This window comes from Zosterops lateralis, assembly GCF_965231275.1.
Source record: "Zosterops lateralis genome assembly, chromosome: 6".
Classification (NCBI taxonomy): domain Eukaryota; kingdom Metazoa; phylum Chordata; class Aves; order Passeriformes; family Zosteropidae; genus Zosterops; species Zosterops lateralis.
In genome coordinates this window covers 54,089,059-54,112,596 of record NC_139761.1, presented here as the reverse complement: position 1 = coordinate 54,112,596, position 23,538 = coordinate 54,089,059, and the positions used below count along the sequence as shown (strand labels likewise).

At 52.4% G+C, this 23,538-nt stretch overlaps 1 protein-coding gene across 1 annotated transcript; it reads left to right on the top strand.

Moving 5' to 3' along the window:
• Nucleotides 1-31: 31 nt before the first annotated feature.
• IGHMBP2 (immunoglobulin mu DNA binding protein 2) lies at nt 32-23,466 on the top strand. Its single transcript, XM_083864344.1, has 15 exons — nt 32-113; nt 559-728; nt 959-1,151; nt 1,648-1,745; nt 6,135-6,298; nt 7,103-7,303; nt 9,299-9,446; nt 11,175-11,349; nt 15,947-16,129; nt 16,530-16,648; nt 17,596-17,690; nt 17,984-18,107; nt 20,007-20,915; nt 21,287-21,459; nt 22,802-23,466. Exons 1-15 carry the CDS (start codon nt 40-42, stop codon nt 22,997-22,999), a joined length of 3,024 nt encoding a protein of 1,007 aa, XP_083720470.1. The 5' UTR covers nt 32-39; the 3' UTR covers nt 23,000-23,466.
• Nucleotides 23,467-23,538: the final 72 nt, after the last annotated feature.

Sequence of the window (23,538 nt, the reverse complement as noted above, 5' to 3'; positions counted from 1 at the left end):
GGCGGGGCCTCGGGGCAGGGGGCGGGGCCAGCGGGGGCCATGGCGGCCGAGGCGGCGGAGCGGCACCTGGAGCTGCTGAGGGACGAGCGGGAGGCCGAGGTGGCACAGAGCAGGTGCGGCACACGCGGGACGGGGACACGGCATCAGCCTTTGCCGCCGGGGGGTTACGGGGCGGCGACAGCCGGGGGACACGGGAGCGCTGACACGCGTGGGGATCACAGAGGGACCCTCAGCTGGGACCTCTGGAAACCCTGAGGGATCCTCCCCTGGGACCCCCTGTCACCTCCAGGAAACCTTCCTGTCACCTGTGGGAACGCTGTGGGAATCCCACCTTCCTAACCAGCCCACCCCACTAGGACACCCTCCCCACAGGGCTCTGATCCGTGGGGAATCTTTCTGAACGAGTCACCCTGGGTGTCCCTTGGTGAGGGGACAGACACTTGGCCAGCCCTGAGGATGGAGGTGCCAGGAGGCGGGATAAGGTCATTCCGCCCTGTCCCCTGGAGCTGTGACCCTCGGCCTCACCCCGTGGTGTTCCCGCCTCTGTGTGGTCCCCAGGGCATGGCAGGAGAGCGTCTCCCTGAAGGAATTGCAGCGGAGAGGGGTCTGCTTGCTCAAGCTCCAGGTGGCCAGCCAGAGAACCGGCCTCTACGGGCGTCTCCTCGTGACATTCCAGCCCAGGAAGGGGGATTCGGACACCGAGCTGCCCTCCAACAGCTTCGGGCCTGGTCAGTGACACTCCTGTCTCTCCAAAGGAAGATCATACCGTCCTAGAATGGTTTGGGTTGGAAAGGACCTTAAAGCTTATCCAGTCCCACCCTCTGCCATGGGAGGGACACCTTCCACTGGCCCAAGTTGCTCCAAGCCCCATCCTGGAACACTTCCAGGGATGAGGCAGCCCCAGCTTCTCTGGACAATGACACATTTTCCCCACCTCACCCTCTCCCCCCCTTTGCAGGGGACATCGTGGGGCTCTATGAGTCAGCTGGGCAGGGGGACCCGCTGTGCACGGGCGTGGTGACACGTGTCACCCCCAAGGCGGTGACGGTGGCCCTGGAGGAGCCCCGGGATGGGGAGCTGGCCGTGGACCACGAGCGCTCCTTCCGCCTGCTCAAGCTGGCCAACGATGTCACCTACAACAGGCTCAAAAGGTGAGGGCTCAGCCAGGCTCACTCCGCCCAGCGGGATGAGAGGGGCCGAGTTTAGTCTGGAAAAGCTCTTCCCAGACCCTTCTCAGTCTGGATTTGTTGTTCTAGAGCCTCACAGCAGCCTCCGTTTACCCACCTGCTGTCTGGTCCTGCTCTTGCCTCTCCCAGCTGTGTTTTGGTCTCTCTGCATGACCCCTGGGTTCTGTGTAGGGCCTTTTCCATCCTGGCAGGAGGAGTGAACAGCTCCTTGCTGGATAAGCATCATGAAAAAGCACATTTGGCTGTACCAAACAGGGGCAATGGGAAGCAGAAGCCTGACCAGCACAGGGATGTGTGTGCAAGGGTTGGGAGATGCAGGAATTGTGTGGGATTAGTCTTGTAGCATTGTTCAGCTTTGGAAGAGTTCAGTCCTTACTCCTTACAGCCTGTCTCTGGGCACTTGGGAGTCTCCAGAGAATTCCTGCTGTGCCTGTAACCTGGATATTCCCTCCTTTGGCAGAGCTTTAATTGCACTCAAGCAGTACCGTGGTGGCCCAGCCTCTGACCTGATCGACGTCCTCTTCTTTGCCTCTGCTCCCAGGGCCTTCCCTGAAACAAGTAAGGATTCTTTTTTATCAGGCTTGATGGGCATCCTTGAAAATTGCCCACGAGAACACATATAGTTCTGATCCCTGTTTTTATCCACACGTGCAGCCACTTTGCTCTAGCAAAGACCCCAGTGTTCAATGCGAGTCATCAGTGGTGCTGCAACTGGTAGTATTGTGTTCATACTGGTTTATACTGGGCACACTTCCTCATGGGAAGAACCTTGACAAAAACTTGGATATAAGTACCATCCACTCTGTTGTGCTTCTTTGGAAAAAACAAAGATGAAATTACACAAAAGCCACAGGGAGAGCAAAGCCTCTGATCAGCAGCTGTGTCAAATATCAACAGCTGTGTCAAATATCAACAGCTGCTAATGGATATTATCCCTTGACAGAAGAGAAGGATGCAAAAATCAGGGAATGAGAGCTGAGGGTGGGCTGAGGGTGCCCAGCAGGGTGGGCTGTGTCTAAGCCATGTACAGGGCTCGGGTCTGCTCTCCCCTCTTATGCCATCCATCCCTACCAGGGTTCTGCCCCTTTTCCTCCCCTCCACAGCTCCCTGCACTGTTTGTCTTTCTTGGATTCCTGGATTTCGCTGCCCACCATAGTTCATAGTTTGCCTCTCTCCCATCCCCTCCAGCCAGGCTTGACTTCCAATAGGATGTGCCAGGGACAAAAAATGGGTGTTAATGAGTCTTATCCCCATTCCTCTAAGCACTGATCTCAGTCTGAGTCAAACCTTTTAGCCCTTTGGCTGCCTGGGGACCTTGGTGCACTCAAGGTTTTAATATTAAATAAAATAATTAAATTTTAATCAACCAACTTCCCTCAACAGTGCTTTTTCTCCTGAGGGAGCAGAACAGCCTCTAATGAAGGAAAACTCTATTTCACCACATCACTCAGCTGAGCCAGGCTGAGCAGAGATGAATTTTCCATCTCCTCAGCACTGGGAATATTGATGGATAGATTGAGCCACGTTAGACAGACAGAGGAGGTGCAGTATGAACACAGAGGCCTTGCAGTTACCTCCTCCCTTCAGAGCTGCTTTCTCTCTAGCTAGAGAGATGTTGTACCAGCCTGGAATTAAGGGATAATAACTTGGAATAAGCCTGCCCTGACCTGAAGGGCTCTGCCAGACAAACCTCACAGCGCTCAGGCAGCTTTTCCATGTCACAGCCTCTCCTTCCATGACAAAGCACCCATTAGCCTGATTTCTTTGGGGATCTGTCTCATCCCATCCATTACCTGATTTCAAACAAACTTATCAGCAGCAGGCTCTGTCAATAAGCCCTGGACAGCTCATGAAATTGGCTGTCTAGACACACAACTGTGTCAACACCGTTCGGGGATGCGAGACGAGCTCGCTTCCGTCAGAAACCTGGGAGCCACAGGTGGGAGAGGGGGCAACATCCACTCCAGCAGGTCAAATGTGCAGAAGCCTGAATCTGATTTTTTTTTTTTTAAAGTATGAGGGACAAGGTGAGAATCCTGATTTTTCAATCAGGGAATCTTGCAGGTGGGTTCTGACACCACTGTGCATCTCAGTAATTAATTACCAGACAGCAGCAGCCTAACACAACACATCAAAGCTCGAGTCCCTTCAAAACACTTAAATATGCAACAATAAATACACTTGGCATAACACAAAAACATGGGACAGGCCATGAGAAGAATAACCTGAGGAACAGTCAAAAGGAGAGGAAGTGATCTCCTTCCAGTGGGCAGCTGGGGTCTGCAGCAAAGGTTGGGACTGGCACAAAGCACTTCCACACCTCACCTTGCTACATACAGGAAGGTTCCAAGTGGGAGAACAATTTCTCCAAAAAGGGCAGAGTCTGAACTGAGCAGGAATTTTGCCCGTATCAGGTTCCCTGGGAAGCAGAATCCAGGTGCTCACCCATCAAAAACGCCCTCCTTGTCCCCCTTCCACTTTGACCTGCACCTGTGGCCCTGCTGGAGCTTCCACACCTGGAATTTCTTCCAGACAATCCTCCCCTGCTCCCAGCATCCACGTGGGATCCCTGCACCCCTACATTTCAGGAATGAGGAGGAGTGGAGAGGCTTTGCTTGCCAGCAGAGGCCAGCATTGCTCTGCTTGCAGTGCTCCTCCTGGCCATCCAAGAGGGACACGTCCCTCAGGTTCTGCTTTACTTGTGCAGGTCACTGATAGCTGCCAGCTCTCTCCTGTGCTGGAGAAAGTCAGGAATGCTCATTTTTGTTCCTGGCTCCAGAAGGCCTGACTTGTGTCCAGCTCTGCCCATGGCTGTCAAAATATTTGAAAAGGGAAAGAAGCAATTAAAAGTCCTGGTGAAAAGGCAGGAATGTCCTCAGAAAAAGTCAACCTGGCAGCAGAGCACGGGGGAAGCACCAGGGATTTTCAGCAAGGCTTTCTTGGCTTTTTGGCACAAGTGACTTGCAAAAAAACCTGAGATGCTCCTCATCCCTCTGCCTTGTGACACCTCTTGTCATCACAGAGCCATGGAGAGGCCTATGAGATTATTAGGGAAGTCTAAGCAGTCCAGACAACTCAGCTGCCAGATATTTCCTCTGGAGAACAGGGAAAGTTTTAACCCAGGCTGAAGTACCCACCTAGGTTTTGTCCAGCAGCGTTGGCTGCAGTGAGGTTGTACTGGGGAGGAGCTGCAGGTGGCTCTGGATTGCTCTTGGTCAGAAATATACCTTGGAAAGGGCTTCCAGCTCTGGAAAACCTGGACTCTTCCTCTCAGGAAGAGCTGTTCTCATCCATTTTTGGTGCAAAGACCCCTTTCCTGGTCTTGGATATCACCCTCCCAACCCACTGCCCCACCAGAGCTGCTGGGACTGTGCAGAAAAGCATCTCAGTTCCTGGGAATGTTGGGGCACCAACCTGGCCGAGGTGATTCAGTTTCTAGCACTAATAAATGGAGTTGTGCATCAGGGCACAATTACCTGGCCACCAGCAAGACACATTCCAGGGATCTCTTCAGGTGAGGATACCTGGAACCCAGCTGCTGCAGGGAGAAGAGTTTCCATAAGAGGCTCTTCCCTCTTCCCCACCACTGTGGCCAGCCCAGAAGAGGCACATTCCCAGCCTTCCCACACAGCAGCTCCTGGCAGCATGTGGTTAGGAGGGATGAGGGTGGGCACAGGCCTGGAGAAGTTCCTGAGCTCATCCTTGAGCAAGGAAGCATCAATGACTCCCACATCCCGGCTGTTCCTCACTGTGGGAAAAACCTCTCAGGTTGGAAGATATTCTTGATTTTTTCCCCTGGCCCATGGGATGCTTCCTGGTCTTGTGTTAGTCATTAACACACTCACCCAAAATTTACCTATAAACCAAGAGGCAGAGTGACAGCAAAGAGCACCTTTAGCCCCGTTTCTCTCTTCATCATCACCTTCTCAACGAGTATCTTTTGTTTAAGCTCATTTAGTGGTGCTGCTTCAAAAGCCACAGGCCACACACAGGTTCACCTGCTTAAAACCAGAAGAAACTTCCATGTTTTTAATCCAGCCCTTAATGCAAAGAGAGGGATGAACCACATGATGCCCAGCAGGGAAGGATGCCCAGAGACATGTCTTATGTAAGCTTTTGTGGGAACGTTATTTTCAGGAAACCTCGGTGTAATGAGTCATCATCCCTGCTGTAATTAACTCCCATAATGAACAAGGAGATTAGCATTAGGATTAGGGGGGGGATGAGAATAAATTTGGGCCTAAATGAGATAAATCTAGGAGGTTAAAAATCAGCTTTTGAGAATTCAGTCTCCGCAGTGAAACCAATTCTCTTCTAATGCGATTTGCATATTCTTTTCTCTTTTTTTCCTCCCTTTTTAAAGCAGAAACTAATTTTAGTTTTATCATTTAAATTGCTCTTTGTACCTTTTCCTGCCTTCATTCCCAGTCTGGGCTGACCACCACAGGGCTGCTCACAGGCTCTGTAGGTTTTTCTGCTTTTTCACTGGTTTCACTGGCAGGGATTTGTTTGCCAGTTCTGCTACTTCCTCCCCAATTTTCATTGAAGATTTCACTAAAGATGCTGGTTCTCCTGCAAAACAAACCCAGCGCTCCCTCCAGAGCCAGGTAAAACCTACCTGGTTGATGCTGGAGCAGCTAAATGCCTCTTAAATTCTGGGAATTCCTCCACTGACTAGATGAAGGCCAAGTATCAGGGCTGGGGAGGGGATGGGGAAGCATGGATGCAGGATGGGGAGAGATCCTGGGTTTTTTGGAAGCATAAAAAGCTTATTTTTACCTTCTGGGGTCTTCCAGCCCCCCTGAGTGCTTTCCTCCCAAGGTTCTCCTCATTATCAAATGGATTTGGGCTGGCTGCACAGAGTTCCCTGTATTTCTGAATTTTGTGCTTCTCAGCCCCTTCCCAGTTGGGGCTGATGTCCCAGGGACTGTCCTGCTGTCTCCCCAGAGCCTCTGGAGTTCTTCAATGCCAACCTGGATGAGTCTCAGAGGGAAGCTGTGTCCTTCTCCCTGGCTCAGAGGGAGCTCGCCATCATCCACGGGCCTCCCGGCACGGGGAAAACCACAACCCTGGTGGAGATCATCCTACAGGCTGTGCAGCAGGGCCTGAAGGTGAGGCTTGGTGCCAGGGCTGTGGTGACAGAGACAGGGACCACCTTGCCTTGTGTGGAGACCTCAGAGCAGCCTTCCAGTCATGGCAGGGGCCTACAGGGAAGCTTTGCAGGGATTCTTCATCAGGAGCTGGGGTGAAAATGCAAGGGGAAATGCCTTCAAATGGGAAGAGGGGAAATTTAGGTTGAATATTTGGAAGAAATCTTTCCCTTTGAGGGTGGTGGGGTCTTGGCACCCAGGTTGCCCAGAGAAGCTGTGGCTGTCCCATCCCTGGAAGTGTCCAAGGCCAGGTTGGATGGGGCTTGGAGCAACCTGGGATAATGGAAGGTGTCCCTGCCTGTGGTGAGGGGGACCTGGATGGGCTTCAAGATCCCACCCAGACCATTCCAGGTTTCTGTGATTATTTTGCACACTCCTGGGCTTTGTGGCAGCTGGAGCAGCTCCCGTTGGATCTGTGCTAATCCGGAGCCTGGCTTGGCTTGCAGGGACTGGAGACTTCCCCAGCAGCTCTAAGGAGGTGCTGACAGAGCTCAGGTTTGGTGTTCTCTGGGGAGATGAACACCAAACTTCACAGACATGCTGCACTGGGGAGGTGAACACCAAACTTCACAGACATGCTGCACTGGGGAATGAATACCACATAAGTGCTGCAAACCAAGGAGGGAATTACCGTGGTGATGCCAGTGGTTTATTCCCAACAGAAGCACGCTGGTCTCCCTCTGTCTGCTTCTTGCTGCTTGGACACCTCTGGTGCAGCCTTTGGGTGGGCTCAGGGGTGCTAAGGCTGTGTCTGTGCCCTGGCAGGTGCTGTGCTGTGCCCCGTCCAACGTGGCCGTGGATAACCTGGTGGAGCGGCTGGCGGGTGGCAGGGCGCGGCTGCTGCGGCTGGGACACCCGGCCCGCCTGCTCCAGCCCATCCAGCAGCACTCCCTGGACGCCGTGCTGGCCCGAGGGGACACCGCCCACATCGTGGCTGACATCAGGAGGGACATGGACCAGGCCTGGGTGCGTGGCATCCCGCAGGGGTGGGGATGTGCACGGCCTGGGGTAATCGATCCCAGCAGGAGGTCAGATACTGGGGAGAAGTTCTTTCCTGTGAGGGTGGGAAGGCCCTGGAATGGATGTCTCAGAGAAGCTGTGGCTGCCCCATCCCTGGAAGTATTCAAGGCCAGGTTGGATGGGGTTTGGCGCAACCTGGGCTAGTGGAAAGTGTCTCCACCCATGCCAGGGGGTGAAATGAGGTGATCCATGAGGTCCCTTCTAACCCAAACCATTTGGGGATTCTCTGATCATCATGTGCTGGAGGGCAGAACTCTTCCTGCATGAATCCCTCATGGAAGTGGGAAAATTCCAGTCCCTGCTGCTGTGTGGGGAGCTCCTGCCCCTCACATCACCTGTCTGGCCTGATCCGTGCCCTCCTCTTTACCAGAGAAACATTCCCATCATTAATTCACTTCCTAACAAGCTGTCTGCCTGTCCTGATACTCCCTCCCACTCTCAGCCACCTCAAGTAGAAAGCAGAGCACATTTAAATACGCATCCTTAATTTCTTTTTTCTCACCCTAATTTTCCTAACATTCTCTTGCTACATAGCTCTGGTACTTGGGGTGAGGATTTGATGCTGATTAGGTTCTTTTCCTTCACGTTTCTGGTGGCAGCAATGTCCAAAAGCCTTTTTTTTTTTTAACTACTTAAATTATTTTCCATCTTTCTCACTGGTGATTAATTTTCCGTTTTATCTCCTTGGGAGGAGTGTGTCACAGAAGCTGCCCTTGGCTGCAGAGACCTCATCTCCAAGGTCCTAACACATCTTTTCTTCCTCCTGCCTGTTTCTCCACTGCCACATTCCCTACTGTTCCCTGGAACAATTTCTCCCTTTGCAGCTCCACATTTTGATTTTTCTCTCCCCTTCACCCCAGCCCACAGAAAGAGCAGTAACAGAAATGAAAACCTGTGTCCTCTTGAGGCATTTGCTACCCCTCTGTGCCTCCTTCCCTCACCTGGCTTTGAGATTCCCAGGACCTCAGCTTTGTGGATACTCCTTACCCCAGCAAGGTTTCAGCCCCACAGTACCTGAGAAAGAAATGCAGCACAAGTCCAGGGACAGTCCAGCTCCAGGGATGCTGGGCAGGATAAGGGGACAGTCCAAGAGGACAAGGCAGGGAATCCAGGAAAGAACCAGGCTCACGCCATGAGCTGGCCTTAAATAGACTTCCAGACCAGCGAGTGGATGAGAGAGCCCATATGAGGCAGGTGGGGATGATCAGAGCTGATATTCCTAATTCCCAACTAGGAATAGGTGGCATCCAGACTGACCACATCCTCAGGGCCTCTGATCCCGCCCCTGGGGTTCTTGAGCCAATTTTGACCATAGCTGAGAGACACATGGAGATGTCACAGTTTTAAATACCTGTGAGCTCAGCCAAAACAGGGGCCTGGGCTGGTCCATGTTAGACCCTGGAAAATCCATCCATCCATCCATGAATGACATGACTCTAGGAACCAGCAGGTCTTACTGTTTTGGCTGCACATAAGAGCTCCTGTCTGCAGCCTTCTCATCCTTCCCGAAGTCATCAGCCTTACCTCCAGGGAAATAATCCCAATTTCCATCTGGGATTGCTCAGTGAGCTGTAGCTGAGCTGTGGTCCCATGTTTGCTGCTCTGGCAGTGCTGGTGGTTTGGGCTGATAGATACATTTAATACCTGCTAAAAAAAGCTCTGGGCCTGTCCGGATGCTGCTCTGGATCCTTTCCAGCAGCTCAGAGAGGCCAGTTTGAGGTGGCAGAGCTGCTGCTGGGGCCTGGGGAGCCCTCCTGCTTCCAGAAAGGCTCTGCTTTCTCAGAACAAGATAGGAAATCCCAGTCCCTCCCCCAGCAGAGGAACAAGACCCCTCTTCCCAAACATTCCTGCCTGCTCCATGCCAGATGCTTTGGCTGGTCATAGACATGGCCAGAACTGAGTAGCAGCAATTGGCTCTATCCCAATTTTTCTCTTTTCTAGGCAAAAACCAAAAAGGCCCAAGACAAGGGAGAGCGAAGCCATTTTCTGAGTGAGATTAAGACCCTGAGGAAGGAACTGAAGGAGCGAGAAGAGGCTGCCATGGCTGCAGCCCTCAGCCAGGCCAGTGTTGTCCTTGCCACCAACACAGGTGGGAAATCCTCCTGCTTGCTGTTTTTCCTCCCTTTGCCAGGTAAACCACGTGCTCTGCAGGGCACCATCCTGCTGGGATACTTGCTCCAAGCTCCTGGGAGCTCAGCAAAGTCTCCCAAACCTCTCCCCAGTGGAATTCCCCTAGCTTCCACTGTGGCACAAGATGTTGTTGAGCAGAGAATATGGATCTGGAAGGGCCCCTGTTAGCTCTGAGTAGGAGCTGGGAGTGCAGTGAGTAAACAAGTGCTGCTGGAGGTGTCTGCTCCTGATGGCATAAATCACATGGGATTGCTTCCCTGCCTGGACCCTTTCCAGGAGTGATGGAATCAGCACGTGTTTCCAGAGCCTGCTCCCAGGCTGCACATGGCTGGTTCTGCACTCACCCAAATGATGTGACACAGGATTTTAGGGAGCAGTTCCAGGTGTCCATGAGGCATCTGCAGCTGCAGGTGGGAAGGTTTGGCACATGTGGAAGGGCTTTACTGGCTCAGGTTTTTCATACTCCAGGGCCCACTTACAATCTTCAGATCTGGTTGCTCAAGGGTCATTTGTTGAAAGGAAACATCAATCATTTTAGGTCATAAAAAAGCAAGTTACTGGAATGAAGGTTAGTAGAAAGATAAATCCTTCTGTGTCTTAGTCCCTGGGAGTTGGCCTCTCACTTCTTTTTACTTTCCTGAGAGAAAGGGGGAGATTTCCTTCTCTCAGTAAAACTGGTATTTTTGTTGATCGGCTGTGATTCTCCCTGGAACTGGAGCTTCCCAGCCAGCTGGGCATCTGTGCAAGTGGCAAAAGTCAAGTTATAACTGTTCAGCTCACCAGATTCACATAGGCTGGAAAACAGTTTTGGAAGGGAAACAGTGTCTTTGATGGAAAACTGGAATGTCTGAAGTGATGCAGAGCTGTAGAGGCAGCAGGATTTACAGTGACAAAGCCAAATCCCCGCTCTCAGAGCTGCAATAGCACAGGTGCTTTGGAAAAAAACATTTCTGTGAATAAAAATCCCCTGAGCTGGGAGACTGGCTTCTTCACCCTGCCTTCCTCCTCTTTCATCTTTCTTCTTTGTGAACTGCAGGGAGATTTGGATGCCCCTGGGATTCAGATTTCTGATCAATGTATGGATCAGTATCCATCCGTAGGTCTGGGTTAGAGCCGGATGTCTGTAAGGAGACAAATGTTACAAATGGACTTCTGATATTAAAAATTAGCCCTTGCTGTGGCTGTCTGGTTCCAGTCTCCTTTCCCTCTTCCCAGTGCCCTGAGGAGGAGCAGAGGCAGAGGGGTCTCAGCCCATCTCCCCTTCTCAGGGTGTCCCTCAGTTACCAGACAGGTGCATCTCCAGCCAGTCCCTCAGTTGGGGATGAGGAGTTTTGTTGGCACTGGGAGGCAGCAGGAAGGTGGGTGTTCCTTGATCTGCTCCAGATGAAGCACTGGAGCATATTGTTCTCTTTGGCATCTGGGCTTCACTGCTGTTCCCAAAGATTCTTGGAAGCTTCTGGGCCCAGATGCCAGGGAAAAAAAAGACAAATAAGGACTGGCAAAAACAATCCTGACTTACACATATCAATGGATACGTGTTTGGCAGGGCTGAATTCCTAAATCCCTGCAAAGAAATGTTGTTTCACTTGCCTCAATCACTATTACAGCTTATGAGGTTTGTTTCCAGAGCAGGTTCCCCCCTCTTCCTTGCTTCCCTGCTCACTTGGGAACCTTCTCCTTCCTCCAGGTGCTTCCTCGGATGGCCCCCTGAAGCTGCTGCCCGAAACCCACTTTGACGTGGTGGTGATTGATGAATGTGCCCAGGCTCTGGAAGCCAGCTGCTGGATCCCTCTGCTGAAGGCGCCCAAGTGCATCCTGGCTGGGGATCACAAGCAGCTGCCCCCCACCATCATCTCTCACAGGTAAAAATCCTGGCTCCTCCTCTTCCTTGTATAGTTTCTGAATCCTCGTGATTTGAGACATTTCATGGTAGACATCTGTGCTGCCTGCAGGCTCTGTGGAATGCATTTGGGCTCATCCTCAGGCTAATCCAAGTCTTTGCTTTAATTCTGCTTCTGTGGTTCCCACATTTATTTATTTAATGTATTAATACGTGAATTGGCCCTGTGAGATGCTGCATTATCACACAGCTCAGGGATTATAAAACCTCCCAGTCCCTACAACGTGGATAATAAGAACAGTTAGTTCATGGAATAGATCTGTGGATAGTGCAAATTGCCTGTGCTTCCAGGGGGATGCTGAAAAGAGTTCTGAGGAATCTGAGTAATTTAAAACATAAATGTCCTCATGTTTATCTGGTTTAGGCAGCTCCAGATCTGGAATTACTGAACCACAGAAGCAGAGAAATAGGGCTGACTTCATAAACATCCTCTCCTGCTTCCAGAAAATAATGAACAAGACACATATCTGCCATCTCACTTGGATTTTGAACACAGGAAATGAAAAATCCAAGGCAGGCAGCAGCTCCCAGCACATGGCTGAGAGATAGTGAGAACAACATTCAGGGGCTGCAGCATCCTCTCATTTTACCTCCCTCAGATACCCAAAAGCTTGCTGTTCTGCAGATCTTGGCAGGTGATAAACACATGCTCAACTGCCTGGAAGTGTCCAGGCTGGTGAGCTCCAAAAGCCCCTCCAGAGCCCTCCACTCTTGGTGTCCTGCTCTTTATTCCCTGTGAATTTGCAGGCCGGCTCTCCATGCCTGGATTTTCCATCAAGGCATTTTCCGGAGCAGTATCTTGTTGGTGGCAAGAAGAAATTTGCCATTTGGTCCTTCTGATTTCAGGGTTATCATTATTTTCTGTAAGTGGTGCATAATGTTCCTCTTCTCCTCCAGAAAAATTGCATGCTAGCTCCATAATGCTCCATAGCTCTGTAGTGCCCATCCAGCTGGATCCACCTCAGTAGCCTCAGCCTTTTTTTTTCCCAGACTGTCAGATTAAGGGCAAAACACAGTAAAAATCCCAGCTCTGTTACTCTGGAGCGGGGCTGACGCTCAGCTGGTGTCACTTTTGGCTCCCTCTTTTGAGACAAAAGCAGCTTTTCTTCACTCCAGAAACATTATAGCAGCTGCTTTTTTTCTGCTCTGTCATGGTGACTGCTGCCAGGAGCCTTGGCTGGAGCTGGCAGCAAAAAGCTCCTCACGTCCTGCAGAGCTCCTGGATCTCCTCCTGCTCCTGCCTGAGGAGTTGTGCTTTTCTCTCCATCAGCTTTTGACTTGGTGGCCTCGGCAGTGCTGGGGGAACATCAGAATCCATGATCTTACAGATCTTTTCCATCCTGAACAACTGTGAATCAAATAAATGGGATGCTGGAGAGCCCCGTTTTGGGCTTTCCACCTTCCCTGCAGGCCCAGGAGGCAGTGCAGAGGCAGATCCTTTCCACCTCCTTCCGTGGGTATTTCCAGTGTTCCCACAAAGGCCCTGAGCCACCTGCCACCTCCTCTATGGTTCAGGGGAAGCAAGGAGCTATTTCCAGGGATGATTCATGCGGAGGACTCCAACCCTTCCACCCACCTTCCCCTTCTCCATTGATGACAGCGAGCCTGGAGTGGGTGGGCTCCTATTTTTGGGGCCACGGGGAAGGGTCTGAAGTTATCCGGGATGAATCCAGGCTGGCAGGAGGCTCGGCTGTTACTACAGCAGGGGAAGTCAGCCCTACTGAGGCAGGAAGCCTCTGTCCAAGCAGGAACGCTGTGGGACTCTATCCACCTTCCTGTTACCTGCTTTTTCCTCCATGGAATCAACATTTACGTGTTCCTATCAGCAGTGACCCCCCCGTGAGGCCTAGGGAATGTTTGACAGAGGGTATGGAAGCTGCTCCTCTTCCCTGCTTTCTGAGACACCTGGAGCTGTCCCAGGATGCAGAGGGCATCCCCACACACACCTTCCAGTCCATGCTGGCAAATTCCAGCCCCCTCTGATTCCCCCTGAGCAGTTCCAGCTGAGGCTCACAAGCAGCAGGTTCCATCTGGGAGGTCCTCCTCTATTTCATCCTTGTCCCTGTGGGCATCTCCATGCCAGGGCACTTTCTGCAGTCTGACAGGAACATTTGTTTGCCTTGTTGGAGCCCTCATTCCATCCTTTTCCTGAAGAATTTGTCTCCACATCAGGGCTCTGATGTATTAATTTGGTTTTACTCCCCTCAGATAGCGGCAGGTGCTTATCAAACCTCTTGCTCTCTACTTGTTTCCTGAACCAACACAGGGATATTTTGCCATCTTGTTTGTCAGTGGTCAGTCTGGATGTCTGCACCATCCCAAATCCACGTGCTGGTTCCCATGGCAGGTCTGAATGGACTTCCTTTCACTTTGTCACTGAAGTGCCAGGCTTTGGGTTTCTCTGGTAGCCTCCACAGCTGGAATGTTCCAGTGCACATCCATTAATTTAATGTGGAGTTCCTGAGGCGTGAAAACACAGTGACTTCCTTCTCCAGGCTTTTCCAGCCAAATCCAGTGTGTACTGCAGGGACTGTACACACCAGCATCTTCTCTCTCAGGGAGGAATAAGGAAAGATATGCCATGACTGAGGACACAGCTCCAGCCTTCCATGGAAAACAATTCCTGTTTTTCTCCTAGTACTGATCATTCTGGACACGTACAGGGCAGGCTGGCCAAGCACAGCATTTCCTGCAGGCAAAACAAGGTGAAACCATGTTAGCAACAAATCCTGCTTGTTGTGGGCTGGGTTTGGGAATTCTGCCTTTCCCAGCTGTACTTTAGGTACTTTGAAGTAGATATTCCCAAGCATCCCATGCATGGTTTTGTCTGTTCAACATCTTATCCCAGTTTTATTTCTCTAATGCAATCGTTAGGTAAAAAAAATCTGCTCAGGGCACTCAGGATTTCATTGGCAAAGAAATCAACCACCATAGGAATTAATTGAGTGGTAAAATAACAGAAAATTATTAACAGGTGAAATATTCCCGAGCAGATTAATTCCTCATTATTAATTCAGCATATAACCTCCTGCGGTGGGAATGGTGCTGGAAGGGCAGGGAAGAGCATCATTCCTGAGGCTTGCTGTGAGGTTTAATGGCTGTTTCAGGCATGTGCTTGCACCTGAGTGCCAACAGCTCTCCCTGCTAAATTTCCTTCCTGTCCAGGAGATCCAGGCTCCATGGGCAGAGCAGAGCTGGGAGAATCAAGTTAATTCCTGATAACTGGAATGCATCCCCCAACCCCACATCTCCTATGTCCCCTTATCCCATCTACCCCAGCTCACCTCTGGCAAACTGCTGCCTCCCACATCCTGCAGCCCCTGTCCATCCAGAGGTTATTCCTTGTTTTTTTGCCTTTGTGCTGCATCCTATGATTCAGCCAGGAGGAGAGAGCTAATGAAGCCTGGCTTCTTGGAAAGATTTGTCCTTAATTGTCCCTTCTGCAGGTTTAATGACTTGGCAGTCTCTCGTCACATTTCCCAAGTGCCTGTGGTGAGCGTGGCAGGGCTGGCTGGTGCCACAACAACACACGCGCTGTGGGGCCGTGTAGTGCTGGAATTCCCCCGGCAGGGATTGGATGCGTGCTGTGCCCCAGGGCTTGATGGAGAGCATTTTCCTGAGCTGTTCCCTGTCATCATTCCCTCATCTTCGTGCTGCTTCACTGTGTCTGGCAGCCGCCAGCACCCCTCAGTGTCAGCCCCAGTATGAAAAATCTCCTTACACTCACAAAATCCGAGCGCAACGACTTCCATCCTTCTTCCTCAGACGGTGCCTCCCAACAAACCCTCCCGGCCAGGAGAAAGCAAATAGGCTCCTGAAAGGCTGAATTCAGTAGGAATTTGATTCATTTGTGCCACATATATAAAAGAGGGGTACTGCTGGATGTGATGGGGATTTAACGGATGAAAAAGCAACGCGTGCAGTGTGTCCACGCGTTAGTCCAGGGTGAGTGGCCAGGGAAGGATGGAAATGCTGGAGCAGCAGGGCTCTTGATGAAACCAGCAAGGGCTGGCTGTGTGAGCACCAGGCATTCCAAAATTTGGGGCAGAGCTCTGATCCTAATGCAGTGGGTGATGCTGATGCTGTGACTGAGCTTGCAGTAACACCAGTGTCATCTTACACTGATGGATCGCAGAATCACTGAGGTTGGGAAAAACCTCCAAGACCACTGAATCCACCCTGTGACCAATCCTCATCTTGTCAACCAGACCAGAGCACTGAGTTCCAATTGTTCCTTGAACAGTCGTTCACAACTCTCCAGGGGTGGTGACTCCACGGGCCATACCGTTGGCATTGCTTGAGTTACAGGGGCAGGATCCGTGTCCAAGCTCCTCTGATCTCATGGCACGACTCTGTCCCTGAGATCCTGACAGACACACAGGTGGAACAGGGGTGACAGTGCCACCCCAGAGGTGCTGAGCAGGGCTAGAGTGCAGTTGCTCCCAGAGCATTCCTGACACCCTCGGGCACCGATGGACTGTGTCGGGCAGGGCTGGCTGAGTCCCACCCCGCCCTGGGCGGATGGACACTCCCACTCCGAGGTGCCTCTCTCCGTGCAGGGCGGCGGCCGAGGGGCTGTCCCTGAGCCTGATGGAGCGGCTGGCAGGGCACTACGGGGAGCGGGCGGTGCGGATGCTGACGGTGCAGTACCGCATGCACCGGGACATCATGGAATGGGCGTCCTCGGAGCTCTACGGCGGCCGGCTCAGCGCACACCCCTCCGTGGCACAGCACCTGCTCAGGTGGGTCACTGGTACAGGAGCTGAAATGGCCTTTTCATCCCGGTTTGTCCCTTCCCCACAGAGTGTTCCGCTCCTCCTGTGGCTGGGGCTGTGTTTTTGTTTCATCGAGTAGACATTTACTGAGAGGGTTTGTAATTTTTGCTCTGTAACCAGAAGTGATGCAGAGTTGTCTTCTGTGTCTTCCTTCGCTGTGATAATCATGGAATCCCAGAATGGTTTGGCTTGGAAGGTTGGAAGCCCACCCAGTCCCGTGCCACGGGCAGGGACACCTTCCACTGGACCAGATTGCTCCAGATCCCATCCAGCCTGGCTCTTCCAGGGATGGGGCAGCCACAGCTGGTGTGGCTATTGCTGTAACATCAGCGTTGGTGACTGGCCCTTTCCCAAATACCTTGTGCAGGGACCTGCCAGGCGTCTCCTCCACGGAAGAGACCAGCATTCCCTTGTTGCTCATAGACACCGCTGGCTGTGGCCTGTTTGAGCTGGAAGTGGAGGATGAACAGTCCAAGGGGAATCCAGGTACCATTGGCCAGAATGGATGGACTGAGCTGCTCAGCCCACCACAGGCTTGGCCGCATCCCAGAGATGTCTCCCTGGGGAAGGTGGGGTCCCAGAGAGCCTTGCTGAGCTGAGAGATCATTCCCTCCATAAATCCTCAACCTCCAGGGACTCTGAGCTGTGTTGGAGCTCTGGTGACAGTGTCCAGCTTGAGGGTGGCCTCTCGGGCTGCCGTGTCCCCTTGCAGAGACATTTCTCAGTGCTGAGGACTGGGATAGGGTGGACAATCCCTGTGGCAGGTGCTTTACACCAAGGAAGGGCAAATAGCAGCAGGCAGAGCACACGCCTGTTATGGGGAGCTGTGGATAAAGCTCAGAATTACCTCCCAGTCCTCTGCTCTTCCATGAAATCCTGTCTGGCTCTTCTCCATGGATTTTCCTAGGACACCGAGTTCTGTCGCTTTTCACCTGAAAAAATAGATTTCATTATGGAGCTTGAGTGCAAAGTCAGGCTGGAAAACATAAGGGCAGTTTTTACCAGTTTAAATATCTTTTACCTTCTGTTTGACCCCCATCATCAATTGAGTGCCTCATTTTTCCATGCACCATTCCCAGGGCCCTGCTGAACAAGGCTCTTGTTCCCTCACGGGGAGCCAAAAACCCTGGTCTGAGAGAACTCAGGGATTTGGAGCAGGGGATTAGAAGCACATCTCCCCAGATTTGGGAGGCAGCCTTTTGGCACAGCTCACTGCAGAGTCTTGATGTTTATCGCTGTGTTTTGCTGCAAAGCAGAAGCCCAGCCAGTAAACCATGAAATAATTCATACAGGATTTAATTTTTCCCCTTAGATCCCCCTGAACCAGGCACCATCTTGGATAACCAGTTCATGGCAGCTTTTCCTAATGTTTTGGGGGAGGTGGGGACATTCCTCCGGCCTCTATTCCCTGTCACACTCTGTTCCTGTCCCAGGGGAGGTCCAGCTGGTGGGGATGCACGTCCAGGCCTTGGTGGACGCTGGTGTGAAGGCCAAGGACATCGCTGTGGTGGCCCCCTACAACCTCCAGGTGAGCTGTCCTGCTCCTGGCATCCCCCCTGTCCCTGCACACAGAGCACCACGAGATCCCAGAGACCTGCAGAGCCAAATTTAACCAGCATTTGGGACCAACTCCTGCACCTTTGAGCAGCTTGAAGCCATGGAGGGAAGAGCTGTTAGTGAGGTGTTCCACTTGCTGCCTCAGGAGATGCCTGTGATCATCCTTGTGGGTTTGGGAGAGAGGGATTTTCCCCAAAATCGTGCCATTTTAATCCTTTTCACCCATGTATTTCCTTTAAAAGCTACCCTTGGCCTGTTTCTCAGGTGGACATGCTCCGACAGCACCTTTGCCACAACCACTCCGAGCTAGAAATTAAATCAGTGGATGGTTTCCAAGGAAGAGAGAAGGAGGCAGTGATCCTGTCCTTTGTCAGATCCAACAGGAAAGGTAAGATGTCACTGCTGGAGCATTGTTCCCTGGGGAATGGGGAGGAAGTTGTGTAGCCAAGTGCTGTGGTTTAATTGCAGTGCTCTAACACTTGGCTCTGGATGGATTTACTGGCAAACACTCCCTTTTCTGCCTTTTTTTGTTTAATTAATGAATGTATTTGCTGGCAGGGCTGCAGAGGAGGCTCCCATGGTACAGCAGGTTCAGGACTGCTTGATTTGAAGGTTTCCTGGCTCTTGAGGCCTTAGAAATGATTTAAACCAGAGCCCTAAGAATGTCACATCCCATTAGCCCCACATTTAGGGGAGTTGGGGGGTAATTTCTTGGGTTTTGAGCCCACTGTGGGTCAGTTCCTTGCAGAAAGTGAGCAGGAGCTGGCATCCCAGTCCATGCACAGAAAATGCTGCTTTTGGGAGCAAAATCTAGAGCGGAAAATCAAGTTCTTTGCTATCAGCAGCTGCAGTGAAAGTTAATAGCTGGAAAAAAGCTGCTGCCCCGGGGGCACAAGGCTCCTGTGCAGGCAGCTGAAAGGTTTTTGTGGAGCTGGCTGAGCAGGATCGCTCTGTGATCACCTCTGTTCCATGCTGGGATCAATTCCCTTTCCAAACCCACAGCCCTGCGGCCCTACCTGTGCTGCTGGAGGTGAAATGCTGAGTGCTGAGGGCTGTAAGGGGAAAAAAATGTGTAGAAGGAGGAGGTGCCTCTTTTTCCAAGCCTAGAGGAGGAAAAGCAGCCTTGTGGGGAGAATGGAGGTGGGGACAGCACTAAGAATAGTCCTGATCCAGGAGTGACTCACCCCTGTGCTGGTGGGAACTGGTGGCCCGGGAGGGTGAGTGTCCCACAGCCTCTTCTCCTGCACAGGGAGAGGCCAGAGCTCAGGTGTGGGGCAGGATTTGTTTTCTTAGTGGCACAAGGAGGCTTCTCCTTGACCTGTCCCTTTGCAGCTATTCCTGATCCAGCAGGAAACCTTCTTTTAAGAAGAAATTTTTCCCTGTGAGGGTGAGGAGATGCTGGCACAGGTTGCCCAGAGAAGCTGTGGATGCTCCATCCCTGGAAGTGTCCAAGGCCAGGTTAGATGGGGCTTGGAGCAACCTGGGATAATAGGAAGGTATCTCTGGAAGGGGGTGTAACTGGATGGACCTTAAGGTCCTTCCCAACCCAAGCCATTCCAGGATTCAAAGGAACTGGATTTGCCCCTGCAGCTGGGTTAAACCTCATCAAAGAAACTGGGAATTGTTCTCCGAGCTGCAGAGCAGGGAGAGGGGCTCCCCCTCACCCTGCCCCTCAAAGGCAGCACCAGTGATGCTGCTGAGGCAGAGCCAGGCTGGGCACTGCTCCGGCAGAGGCATTAGTCTCTTCCCAACTGGCCCCTCCTCGCTGTTCCCTGGAGCTCGGCAGCCACCCACGCTCCGCTCTCGCTGGCTGATCCTGAGTCATCCCGGCACTGACGGCTCTCGCTGCTGTCTGTGAGCAGAGCAGAACCTCCCCGAGTTCCCAAACGGCTGTTCCTACAGACCCTTAGAGAATTTGGGAGCAAGGGGGATTTCTGTAGGACAGGGGGGAATTCTTTACCTGCAGTCCCTCCTGTGTGGCAAGGTGAGCCTTTTCCTCGCTGCTTCATCTTGGGTTTGCTCCCAGCTCCAAGCTGAGCTTGTGTCGTGGGCCAGGCAGGGAGATATTTCCCCTTTCCACATACCTTCCATCTTCTTCCCAACCCCAGGAGCTCAGTGTGGAGCCTGTGGAACAGAGGTAGGAAAGGGAACAGGTGTGAGCAGAGACCAGAGCCCTGTAAATTCCAACCCTCACCCTCCAGCCAAGAAATCCTTGGATCACTTGGACCAAACCCCTACTCAGAGGCAGCCCATCCCCTCTGGCATCCCTTCCCTCCTGTGTTCCCAGGTGAGGTGGGTTTCCTGGCCGAGGAGCGGCGGATCAACGTGGCGGTGACGCGGGCCCGGCGCCAGGTGGCCGTGGTGTGTGACAGCCACACCGTGGGCAGCCGCCCCTTCCTGCGCCGCCTCCTGGACCACCTGTCCCAGCACGGCCTCGTGCGCTCTGCCTTCGAGTACTTGGATGACCTCGTGCCCCAGAACTACCCCGGGGAGGGCTGTGCCCAGCAGCGCCAGCAGGGCCCCAAAGCCCCGGGCCCCAAAGCACGGCCGGCCCCAGCTGGGAAGACCAAGGTGGCGGCAGCCGGAGCAGGGAGCCAGAAACCAGGAGCACGGAGCTCCCTGAGCACTGCTGGAGCTGGGAGAGATGGCTCGGGGCCAAAGGAGGGTGGGGACAGGTTCAGGGCCATGCTGATGGCCTTCCTGGCGAGTAGCGAGGCACAGCTGGATTTCCCGGCGTCCCTGAATTCCCACGAGCGGATGCTGGTCCATGTGCTGGCAGAGGAGCTGGGGCTGCAGCACCTGAGCTCTGGGGAGGGCCGGGACAGGTACATCAGTGTCCGCAAGAGACTCCCCAAGCAGCCCCCGCAGCCCTCCAAGCCCACCTTGCCCTCTGAGCCCCAGCCCCAGCATCCCAGCAGGAACAGCCCTGACTCTGAAAAGCCCCTTCTCAAGCCCCAGCATCCCAGTGAGAACACTCCGGACCCTGCAGAGCCCCTTCCTGAGCCCCAACATCCCAGTGAGAACACTCCAGACCCTGCAAAGCCAAGAGAAAACAGCAAGGGCTCTGGGAAAGTGGACCTGAAAGCTCTGCACCTGGAGAGAGTCCAGAGGGAGAAAGCCAGGCGGGAGGAGGCAGCAAGGAAGGTGCAGGAGCCCAGCCGTGGCAGCAAGAAAAAGGAGAAGAGCGAAGCCAAAGGTGGGTCAAGCTTTTTCTAACCAGCACAATTAATGCTCTTCCTTGATTGGATCTTAATCCCAGTGGGTTTGCTCCAGACCTTGGGATTTGGGCATGGAGCATGTGACTCTTGGAAAGCTGCAGGGAGGTGGGAACTGGCTGCAGATCCAGGTTTGAGGGGTTTGGATATCTAGAGGCGCACTCCTTAAGTCAAAAGAAAAACACTGGCCACTCTTTCCCAGGAGAGTCTCAGGAATCACATGAGTAGGGAGAGGAGCTAAGGAGAGTACCTGGCCCACACCGAAGAATGTAAAAGCAGAGGCTGCTCTGTGGCTGCAAGAGGGTGGGTTTATTCCCAGGCCCCAGTCCAGGTGTGTGCTCACCTTTCCCAGGAAAACCAGCGATTGGGAGCGTGGCCGAAGAGGATTTTGACGCTCTGATCTCGGCTGCTATTGAAGCTGACAGGATGTGTGGCTTCCCCCGCTGCAAGGCCTCTGTCACCACCCTGGGCCAGCTCTGCCACCACTGCCAGCAGCTCTTCTGCCTCAGCCACCACATCCCCGAGGTAAGGAGGGACAGGATGGGCTTAGCCTGGGATTTTTTCCCTGTGGAGCTCCCCAGGCAGGGTTTCCTTGCAGGGAGTTTGAGCAGAGCCCTCCTTGTCAGAGCCTGTGCTGAGCTCGGGTATATAGGGCTGGCAAGAGCTGACACCTGGGCTCTGTCACTTCTTCCTGAGGGCTTTTCTGTTTTCCTCTCATTTTGTGTCCTTCTTTACCATTTTCTGGCACTTAACACTCTGAGGCCATGTGGATAAAGTGAGGCAGGGACCAGGAATGGAGAAGCACAATTTTCAGGCTCAAGCGAGCCTGGACTCAATTCCCAGCTCTTTGCACATTCCCTCTGCATCCTGGGGACAGGTCAGGCACGGTGCAGTGCTGCCTGGCCAGCAGTTCTGAATTCCCTGTGTCCTTGTTTCCCATCCTGCCGCTTCCACGCCCTCTGGAGCCTCCTGGACCTCAGCGGCCCTATAAATCCTTGGCAAGCTTTTCCCTCTGTCAAGAGCTATCTGTTTCCATGGCAAGGAATAGTTGTATTTATGGTCACTCACCAGCCAGGAGGATGGAGATTTATTCCTTGCAGAATGGCCTCTCCCTTCTGAATTGTAATGAGGCTCCAACAATTGTAAGGATTCAAATCCATGTCAGCCCCAGGAAGGGCTGTCACAGCTCTGAGGGAACAGGCTGGGACCCCACTCCATGGAAACATAAATGTCTTTGGGATGGGCCAAGGAAAGGGATCAGATTTTAGCATCTCACCTGTGAGAGATAATTCCAGTGTTGGACTTGGCTCATTGAAGCAGCAGATTCATGGCTAAAAAAGGTTGCCTATTCCCCAAAACACCTTTCCCAGTTCAATGGAAAGGAGGTGGAAGGAGCCACTTGAACCATCCCAAAGGATGATTTGCCTGCTGTTCAGAGCCCGGGACCTGGATCTTTATATTTCATTCTGTGTGAGAGGAGCTATAAATGATGGTTTAATAAAATACAGAATAATACATATTAATTCTTAATTTTAAACAATAAAAATAAAGACTATATATATATATAAATACAGAATCTAAATATAAAATTAAATTAAATACAAATGAAATTAAAATAAATAGAATAAATAGTAAATAATGATAAATAATAAAATAATTAATTGAAATTATAAAAGTATGTAAGCATATAAAGTAATATAACAGCACAATGATATAATAATATATAACATAATGATAATGGTGGGAGATGACTTCAGGGGGATGCAAAGCAGACAATAAAGGAATTCCAGGCTCAAGGAGGGAAAGCCCCTGGTTCCCACACGGGTGATCCCTGCCCCACTTCCCGGTGTCTGTTCTCTCCCTCCAGGTCCATGGCTGTGGGGAGAAAGCCAAGGCCCACGCCCGGCAGCGCATCAGCCGGGAAGGGGTCCTGTATCCCAGGAGCGGCTCCAAGGACAAATCCCTGGATCCTGCCAAGCAAGCCCACCTCCAACGGCGCCTGGACAAGAAGCTCAGTGAGCTGACGAGCCAGAGGAAGGGCAAAAAGAAAGACAAGGAGAAATGAGGGACCTGAATCTTGCTTTTTTAACCTCAAAGCTGCAGCTCACCCCCCCGCTCCAGGGCAAAGCTGCTGTGCTGGTCTGGGTGGAATAGGGGGCTCCATTCTGGGGGGAAAACCTGGAGCTGGGAGCCTTCCCGAGCTGCAGGGCTGAGGAGGGAGAGCTGCTGTATTGTCCTGGTTATCCGTATGGACACAGTGATGGATGCACTCAGGGGCCGGAGCATGCTGCTAAAAAGTGGCCATTAAACACCCAAAGCTGTCACTGTCACTGTCACATTGAAATGATGGATGCCCAGGAGCAGGAACGTGGGAGGCACTGAAAGCCCTGGGTGACCCTGTGCTCCAGGAAGGATGACTCAGGAAATGGATGTGTCCCAGCCCAGCAATCCTCTGGCACTGCTCAGAGCTGGAGGGACCTGGCCTGTCCACACTGCAGCCATTCCCTCCCCACTTGGGCTAGGGGCTCAGGAGGGGGCTCAGCCCTACTCCAGATGTGCCTGGGGATGGGAGTAGGGATGAGGAAGGGGAGGCTTGAGCCCAAA